The following is a 10,323-nucleotide window of genomic DNA, read 5'->3' as shown; positions in this document are numbered from 1 at the left end:
TGTTGTATTAAAGTTTTTCTTCATTACCCATTCAAGCCGTCTCCAGCCATTATTAGTCTCAAAGTGGGTTCCTCGTCATCGAATATTGCTTATATGTACTATTCGTTCTCCACATAATTTTAGCGAATTGCACCATTTTCTTCATTCCCACGTTCACCTGCTCTGCTCGGGAACCACGAAACCCTCACGTGCTCAGTTTGCTAGAACATTCGAGAAGTCCCTCGACTGAACACAAAAGGGGCGGAGTCAAATGCTTCTTTCTCAGTTACCTCTCACTCACTCATTTGGTCACTTCGCCTCGCTCCGCGCCCCGTCAAAACAAAGGCCGATCTTCTTCCTCGCATCATATCCGAAATATATTAAAATTCTACAATACTTTGTTTTTCAAAATCTTTTAAACTCCAGTTCTGTAAATATAAATTATTTTATATTTTTTGAGAAAATCATTTGAAATGCTGGCTGCAAAAATCACCCAAACAGTTTCTGCTACATTTGTGGAAAATATATCACAGTTTCACGAAGGAAAAACATAACACACAAGGTAAAGGTAGCTTACTACCATTAATTTGGGTGTAAAATTGGTGAACAAGAAAAACATTGGGATCCATATTGTGTTGTACTATTTTAACATCAGGCTTGACACAGTGGCTGAATAAGAAGAGATCAAGTAGGTCAATTGCAGTTCTCTGCTATGGCGTATGCCCATAGATAATCTAACTGACTGTTATTTTTCCATGAGTAATGTTTTCTGGATATTCAGGTAAAACTAAACAATACATTAAATATCCAGATATTGCACCTGCAATGAAGCCAGTACCTCATCAGGATGGTCTTCCAATGAAAACATCTAAAAGCTAATCGGGAAAGAGAAGAGTTAAAACAATGATTCATCTTCAGCCTCTTCATCTAGTTTTTCTATTCCTGTGCAATTCAACACAAACTGCATCATCTAATCACACAAGATAAGCTAAATGATCTTATTCGTGACTTGTCTCTTTCAAAGCACCATGGTGAACTTCTTGGCTCTCGTTTACAGCAATGTAATTTATCAGCTCCAGGAACAAGAGTTTCAGTTTACCGAAGTTGCTATCAAATTCTTGCTTCTCACTACAGCATGCACTATACTTTGTGTTTCTGTACAAATGTTGATGCACTAATGGAAAATTGGGTACTGAACATTATCCTCAAGAATGGAGACTTTTTATCGACTCATCTAAAGTTAGTCTGAAAGCTGTACTTTTTCACAATGGGAACACTAAACCATTGATTCCTGTTGCCCATGCTGTGAACATGAAAGAAACTTATCAAAGCATGCAGGTTATACATTTTTAAATGCAATTTTCAATGAATAAATAAAGTTATTAAATAAAAGGTTGCTATTTTCACGATATATAAGAATATTTCGAATAAATCTGTCACAACTCGAAGACTAGAGGTGACCAGTTATTTTCAACATGATTTTTAGAATCCGCATCGTCAAATTACTCAGAAACTGTTGGTTTTTCTTCTTCTTCTTCTTTTTTTTTTTTTTTTGTAACAGAGAAATTGTTTGTTTTGTTGTCCAGTAAATAGTCCTTTAAATATACAGCTGTGTGCGAATATCCAAAAATAGACAAGCAATCAAACTTTTTGTACATTGGTAAAGTAAAGTGTTGGCCACCACTACTTCTGATGTTCAGAAATTTTCTATTTATTTATTTAAAAAAAACTCAAGCTCTAAAATTATGTTATAGTTTGGCAATCAGATTTGAAGAACTTTTTGTAGAGATAAAATATATAATTTCACTAGATGTCACTAATTGTTCCGTGTGGGTAAAATCAAAGGTAATATTATTAGACGTTATCATGTTATAATTTGATGTTATTATTAAATAGTCTTACTTTGCTACAGTAATACTATTACTGATACTTTTGATTTGGTTCTTATCCTAGTTTTACTTCAAGTTTTATAAATAAATTAAATTTCACTTTTTAGTACAACCTAGGTTACACTGTTTACAGTCCACTATCACTGTATCAGTATCATGAACCACGACAGGTGTAGTTCATAATATTAATAGTACTAATTACTAGTATTAGTAATAGGGATAGCAAGATTCAATTCAAACAACACTTTAAAACCTTTACTGTTGACTGCTAAATCTGTACACATATAAAAATGTACAAAAAAGCTTGCATGTTAGACTTGCATTGAAAGAAAATACGCTAAAAATAAAAAATGGCCCGTTTGTAATTATTTTTATTATTTAGTCATTATTATTATTTTGCCAGCCCACAACAAAAACGGCTTGATATGTTGCACTCGAACATTTTGTAGAGTACTAAATTAGTAATTAAGGTATTACAAAGGTTGTTGGAGTATTTAAAAGTCGAATTGTTTATACTGTATTTTACATAAGCTAAAAAACATCATAATTCTAGTGTAAACGATGTTATCATTACCCTAGGAAGTTAACTTTCTTACAAATATCCGACGTTCCTTTAAATAACTTAAGTACAAGGTGAAAGTGAAACAGGAGTTACCAGCCAATAATTGATGACCATTAGGTGACTGTAACATGTAGATACTCAATGTTTTGTACACTATACAATTAGTGTCTTTAAGGAGTCAACTCTATATTATGTATGAAGTGAAGGAGTAAAAAAAAATCGATACACATAATATTAAATCTTTTTGCACATATATGTAGAATAATTACTTTAGGAGGCACGAAGGTTTATTTAAAGTAATGTTTATATGAATATGTCTCATATAAAAAGGCTGCATTTCTACTGGTACAATTTTATACACACTTAGTCAGTGGGAGTTTTGTCTTAGTCTAGGCATATATTTGCCCATTGCTATGTATTATATAAAGAGAATTTATTTGCACAGAAACTATATTCTCAAAGAAATCTCCATGACAATTGCATTACAGTGTATAAAGTTAGCTACCATATCATGTAATACTTTATCCATAGTTGAGCATAAAAAAGCTAACAAACAAGATAAATAAAAAATTGGGAATTTAAAAACCTGCAAGTAGAGATCATAAAAAAAAATAAGGAAACAAGGCTGAAGATACTGTAGACATTATTTACTCAAACTACAAATCCCTAATTTGACTCCACCAAATGTAATTGTGGGTAACAGCATGAAGCCAAAATAGGGGTTTGTAGTTTGAGTAAATAATTTCTACAGTATCTCCAGCCTGGTTTCCGTACTTTCCGGGTCGCGGGTTCGATTCCCCGTCACACCAAACATGCTCGCCCTTTCAGCCGTGGGGGCGTTATATAGTGACGGTAAATCCCACTATTCGTTGGTAAAAGAGTAGCCCAAGAGTTGGTGGTGGGTGGTGATGACTAGCTACCTTCCCTCTAGTCTTACACTGCTAAATTAGGGACGGCTAGCGCAGATAGCCCTCATGTAGCTTTGCGCGAAATTCAAAAACAAACAAACCATTAGATACTCAAAGAGATGGAAATTCTTTTAGTCCATAATGATCTCCAGCCTCCTCAACTCATTGTGGGTCCTTCATCCCAAACGACCATTTCAGTTACCTAATTGGGACGTAAAAGTGGTGTTACATGCTCTTTTACAACATCTATTTGAGCCCTTAGCCTCATGTACCATGTATCACCTTTCCCTTAAGGTTTATTTTTGTTGTTGCTGGCCTGCGAATGTTGCAGGTTGGAGTTGTTTGTGCTGCACATGCACAGGATTGTTTATCATTCTACCTAAATCCTTCTATACCCAGAGAGGTCCTTTTTACCTAAGACACTGGCAGACAGGGAAGGGGTAAATCCTTTTCACCAATTCATATGACTGCTATTTCTCACTTCTATGACTGATCATTTGTTATGTTCCTTGAGGGCCTTGAAGTGTTATGTTGCTCACACTAAAGCTTTTTATTGATTGTGATTCATCAGTTTTCTGGGATTTATCCCAGGTTACCTTAACGGGGTGGGTATGAAATTGATCCATATTACTTATTTTGCGCTCTCTTTGAAGGTGTAGAGACTTCTGTGAGTCACATCTCATCAAATTCATCACATTTCTATGCCCTTAGCAACCCGGATGAATTGCCTGCTGGAGGACATTGTGCAGGCTGGTATTTGGACCTCCCCCAATACTTTTATCTCAAATTATTTGCATGATCTGGCAGTATCTTCCTCTGTAGCTATAATAGCCACATCACTAGTGTATAAAAAGGGATGAGTATTTCTTTTAATACTCTAGTCTCTTTTTCACAGGATTCCACTGTGGTGAGTGTTTCCCAGTCAGGTGTGCTTTTATCAAACCAAATTTGCACTAGCACCACTAACGCAGTATACTTTATCTAGGTTGCAACACGCTCTGTAGAAGTGAGGTGTTCCACAAGACCACCTAGAGGCAGACCGGGTTGTATTACTGTACTATGCTGGAGCACCGCAAGCATAAGTAAAGCATAAGGGGATCCTGCCCATCCCTGACAATCAGTGGATTGCATAAATTAGGGTCAGTTTGCTTTTAGAAATTTAGGGATCTTTGTTTACCTATTGCACTGTTTCCAGAGCATTGTTCCTCAGGACTCTCCAATACGCATCACCTCCCCACCATATTGTACTAGTGGAGCTAGGAAGTCCTTATCACCCTCAGTTTCCAATCACTGGGGTGGTGGACAGAGAATATTCCTTCAGAGTGTTTGAATGACTTTCTTCCACTTTTAGGGAAGAGGGTGAAGTTTTTTTGTTTTTTTTTCAGATGTCGGTATGAGCAGCATCAGCATATGTGGAGGCCTGTTCGTAATACCGGTTAAGATTTTATGCTCAGCTTTCATTTGGGTTGAGCATGGCCTTTCTTTTTGATTAATATTGGTTCTATTCATTGTTCATGGAAGAGTGTCCATTGTCTCCTCACAATTCCAAATGAAGATTGGTCCCATCCTGGGTCCTTGGTTGAGCACAGTTTGTTCCACATCCTACCTATAATTCCAGGGGCAAGTGGAATTTACCTTGCCCACATAGTTGAGGAGTGAGGATGAGTGTTCACAATTTCAGACTGAATAAATTGTTTCCTCAGGTTGAGTATGACATACAGGATCCCATCATTCCATGTTTGGGGAGTTGCCTTTTGGATTTCTTCAAGTTGAGGAGAGGGTTTGTCCACTTTGGTATTGCTTACTTCTCATCATAAATGCTTCACTCTATAGCTACAGGTTGGGGTCCACTCACAAATATCTATATTTCAGTCCAAATGCCCTAGCCACCAATGTGGGATTTAGGGGCCATGGCCCTATAATTCTAACTCTCAGCAGTGGGACCTGGCCAATGGTTATGATGGATCACATCAAATTCCACGTGCAGTGCATGATGTAGGTTCCGGGTAAAGAGCATACCTGTTCTAGATGTGGTGCAGTTCTCCCACTAAGGTGCTAATCTTCTGTTTCTTTTGCCATGCCCATACAGGTGCATTCTGTATGGATAATACCCTCACAGACCCCTCAGCCTGTGAGAAGAGGTTATTATATTTTGGAAGTTAACATTTTCTTAAATTGAAAAAGTACTTCCAATGATACTCAACTCCTTTCACACTCTCCCACCCTTCCTCCCTGTTAGAGACTATGAATTGGATCAGTCTCGAAAAAGTGACAGTATTATCTGAAAGAGGTGCTTATATGCAGTACCAGGATAGAGGGCACATTGATGTAAGTGGAGAGTATCATGAGACAGATATCACCAAAAACAATTAAGTGGAGAATAAAAGACTGGAGGAAGCAAGAAAAAAATCAGACTAATGCTTAGATGGGCAAAGGAAAAGAAATCCTAACAGTCAATTAATATCTATAGTGTGAGAAGTGGTAAGTATTATTGGAAATACATTTTTGATTTAAGAAAATGCTAAATTCCAAGACTTTCGATTGGTTTTAAACTGTGTTATATTTTTATCATACACATTTGTTATTTAACATTAAAGCTTAGATCAAACTCAACCCAAGTCATGAAACAAACATTAATTTTCAATCCAATTGGCCAGTTTGATTATTATTAGTATAATAATGCTTCATATCGAGCAATTTCATGTTTTTTGCCTATCACATCACTGTAAACAACTAATCAAAACATTTTGATGAAATCACTCATTTTCTATGCAAAATGTAAACAAAATCAAGAGTAATTAATGGGATTAATTCCAATATTGGCAGTATTTTTGTTTGAAGTTTTTTTATGTGACTTTTTTTGTTATTAGTGATCCTGTAACCATTGAACCCATGTCCACAAGCAATTTAGTGCATAAATAGTTTTAAAAAGTGTGTGTAAAAATTCAATAGCTCTGTACAGACCTCACTGATGATTCTTAGTTAATGATTATAAAAAAATACTACAAAAGTAATTGTAGAACAAGTTATTCATATAAGCATTATCTATTTAATGTATCTCGTATTAGAATGGTGAAAACAAGGAGAGGAAGCAAAACAAATGACTCACCAGTGGAGAAATTAAAACCAGAAGGAGTTAGTAATATCCCAGAATATGTGGATTCGTATGAGAACAGTGAGTGTGACTTTGATGCAGCAGATATGAATAACTTGCAATTAGAGAAAAATAGAAAAGAAAAAGAATTTTTAGAAGATAAAACAGATTCAAATAAGGACAAACTCAACAGTCAGCTCATAACAGAATGTAATCAACAAACAGAAAATATTGTTTGTAGTGATGAAGATTCTGCCCCTGATGAAGTAACATTTTCATCTGGCAAAGAGGCAGCTTTAACCTCTGCTAAAGAAGCATCAAGATCAGCAAAACAGGTTATAAATAAAACAAAACAAAAGAGAAGGGATGCTCATTCTCGAAATATTGCCCAAAAAGAACAGAAAGTAAGTACATGTGTACCAATATGGCAGATAATGAAAATATTTTGCATTAATTGTTAGAGAGCAAAACTAAGAAATAATAAAGAAGATTGATTATAGTTAGTGTATGGGTTTTTTTTCCAACTCATAATGCTTCTAAATCCAATTCATGTATATTATACTTCTTAACTTTCATCTGCTATTTTATTTAATCTGATTTTTGTATATATGTTGTGTTATGGTTACCTGTGTAGCATTGGTTTCAATCAAAAGTGCATGGCTTTTTATATTTTGTTTTGCTTTGAGTCACAGAGGTTATGAAAATAATAGTTGAAGCACTCCTTACAATTTGCAACTGTTTTACATAATTTCATACTACACAAAACAAGCATTTTGTTTTACACAAGACTACTTTTTAGCTGCAAACAATATATTTTATTATATCTGGAAATTAAATACATATTATATAAAAAAACTTTCACCTTTTCAAGTGTCCTAGAACAAATAACTAGGGAAGATCAATTGTCTGTTTTCAGGTTGCAGTTTTACAAGTTTGTGTAACATCAGAGTTCATTAGTGCGTATCGTGTAATTGTCAACTGTGTTTATAAACAATTGGATAGCTTTTGTTAAATGTCACAAACAAACTATATGTACAAAATTTCAAGTTACTACTATCAATCTAATTAACTTTAAATTTTACAACTTGCTATAAATTTCTAACATGATGCAATACATTACTTTGACTGATAGGTAATATAAGTAGAACTAGAGATGGGACAAATATTTGATCTAATATCCTTTCCAATTGAATATTACACCATCCAGTGAAATCCGATTGGATATTAATTTACCAATACTGTACTTCCCTCTTCTCACAAGATTAACTATTTTCGTCCAGTGCTGCCCTCTACATGCGAACTTTTTTCTTTACGCATGCCAGATACCTTCTGCTCCCCACTATTGGTATCAAATGATTCCAACATGTCTCTTATGAAAATTATCATGCATCACTTCTCCACCAATAGGAGCGTGAGATACTCAAGTGACACATGTGAACCCCTCTATATGCCTCTACTGAACTACCACTTCTCTTTTGGCAGCACTTGTGCTTGGATGTGTCCTTTTGTTTCAAGTTTCACGTTCAACTTTAGTATACATGCGAAGTGGTTTTCATTTAAATTACTTCGAAGTTTAGTAAGACTGTTTCTTCACTTTAATTTAATCCCAGTTTATTACAGTCACATTATTATTAATAATTTCGATTTTGGTTGACTCTTCTTGAATATGAATTTCAAAGTTCATGTTACCACTTCTGGGGTCATACCTGCGACTAGTGCTACATCACAGGCTTCAGGTGCGAATGACCCAGTGGAAGATTTATCAGCATTTATTTGCAGAAAGGTTGAACATTACATCAGTCAACCTCTATCTCCGGACCTTGCCCCACTTCCTCCCAAACATGGTCAGGCTGACAAGGATTTGGATCTCCTATTTCCACCTCCTGATTTTGCTGTTCTTTCCCATGCCCCTCCTGAGGAGTCAATTAGGTCTGCTACAGTCTTTTTGGATTTCATTTCTCAGATATGTGATGTTTTATCCCTTGCCCCAATTTCCTATGAACCTCGTCCTTCCTTACTACATGACTAAACTTCACATCCCTATTTGGTTCCCCCCCTCTCCCCATCCACAGATATTCGGGTACATGCTGACCAATTTGCCTCACAATTAAATGATGGGATTAGCATGCCTCACCCCCCCCCACAGGTTTTGGATCAGTTTGCTATTGCATATCATCGTGCAGACTGTCCTTTTCTAGACCAACAATTCTTAGGTTCTATTTTACCTGTTTGGGTGGCAGTCCTCAAATCTCCTGTAAGTCTAACCCATGCCCAATTTTTCTATCTTCATCTTACCTTCACAACTCTTTTATGGTATTTCTCTACCATCCATCTCCTCTCTAAGGCTCTCTGGTGACATTTGCTTATTTGTCACCTTCGGGAGACACCTTGTTGAGACCTTCTAGTTCGTGATGCAACCTTAACTCATGTCCGTTTACTAGCATCTTATCTTCGAGACTTACATATGGCCCCGATTTTGGGGTGATACGTATTTGACATGATCCCTGAGTCCTTGGAGTCACAAATTGTATCAGTACAACAACAGTCTACTCTTTCCAATCTTGTTGACTATTTGTCATAGTCAGAGCCCAATATGGCCATTGTTAAAGTTTTTTGTTCTTCCCAACCCTTACCTGTCCCTCCTTCTCAGGGTGCCTCGTCTCGTTGTTTTCTTCTATGACACACATCATGTCACCAACAGTATTGGTGACTACCCGGTGGGAGCTCGACTTTGCCAATTTTCTTCATCAAGGATCATTAGGTTCTTCAAGTTTTATTGGAAGGATTCATGATCCCAGTTCTTTCACCACCTCCAATGCCTCCTGTACCTGTTTCCTTCCTTCCGCCTCGACATCCAATGACCGGCCAGCTCCCTAACTTACTGCTCATGAAGTTCTATCACTTTTGAGGATGTGGTCTTCAATGACATCACTGATCCCCCTCAGTTATTGCACATATGTGTTCCCTTCAGTGGGCTCTTCACAATCAATGCTCGGGATCCTTTGGCAGCTCCCCATTACCCTTCCTCATACCATGTTGAATAATCTGCTTTGGTGGTGTCAAGTCCTTGTGATTGCTACCTACTGGCCAGCTCCATAGTTGTTTCCACGATTACACCAACTGCAACTTTTCCTTCCAGTACTCCTTCCCTTGTCTCCCTCTCTTCTTCGTCAACCTATGTCACATCCTTCATCTTCACGCCTGGCTTTTATCTAGTCCTTGGTGAGGAGATCAGCTTTTTCTGTCAAGTAGCTTACCTTTTGGCTCATTACAGACGTCCTTCTTTAATGGAGGTGTATCAGTGCAAATGAAAGGTGTTCCACAGTTGGTCCGCTACTCAGGGATTCCCTGCTGATCAACCTGCTGTGGCACATGGGCTGCCTTGTCATATACCTTTTGTTTTTCCCAATACCGTCAAGTTTTTGCTTCCCTTGTGAATACCATGTTAATGCATTCCTTCTAGATTTGTTAACCCCCAGACAGCCTAGTATTCCAACTGGGATATTAATGTGGTCTTCCATTCCCTCACTTTACCTCAGTTTGAACCTATTTCCTCATGCTCCATGTTTCACCTTTCCCTTAAAATACATTTCCTTTTCTTAGCCTGTGGCCATCAAAGGTCTGATTTGTTCACCATTGACATTTCATGTACACTTTACCACTGGTATTATCTTCTCCTTTATCCAGATCGTTCCTTCCTCCCAAAGACCTTGATTGCTAGGGAGGGTAATTCTTCCTTTTCACCTATTTCCCTTCCTTCTATTTCTCATCTCTACTCTTGTCCTGATCCGGATAGACTTCTATGTCAGGTCCATACCCTTTATTGCTATATTGCCCTTCCATGATACCTGTTTCTGAATCTTTATCCCTTGGCAGTCTTCCTCTGTTTCT

General features: G+C 37.0%; 1 protein-coding gene across 3 annotated transcripts in view; it reads left to right on the top strand.

The window, feature by feature from the left end:
- The first annotated feature begins 1,742 nt into the window (after window positions 1–1,742).
- LOC106478811 overlaps window positions 1,743–10,323 on the top strand; it is a 28,463-nt gene continuing 19,882 nt past the window's right edge. Inside the window, exons 1-2 of one of the 3 annotated variants that reach the window (XM_013939382.2) lie at window positions 1,743–1,824; window positions 6,407–6,836. In XM_013939382.2, coding sequence (XP_013794836.1) covers window positions 6,408–6,836 — 429 coding nt within the window. In that variant the 5' untranslated portion in view covers window positions 1,743–1,824; window position 6,407. Of the gene's footprint in view, window positions 1,825–2,009; window positions 2,039–6,399; window positions 6,837–10,323 lie in introns of those variants that run through there. The other 2 variants (XM_022382486.1, XM_022382485.1) reach the window with 2 other exon arrangements.

This window comes from Limulus polyphemus, unplaced genomic scaffold (assembly GCF_000517525.1).
Source record: "Limulus polyphemus unplaced genomic scaffold, Limulus_polyphemus-2.1.2 Scaffold252, whole genome shotgun sequence".
NCBI classification, from domain to species: domain Eukaryota; kingdom Metazoa; phylum Arthropoda; class Merostomata; order Xiphosura; family Limulidae; genus Limulus; species Limulus polyphemus.
Note: the sequence above shows the minus strand (reverse complement) of the source record. Positions and strands in the feature narration are given on the sequence as shown.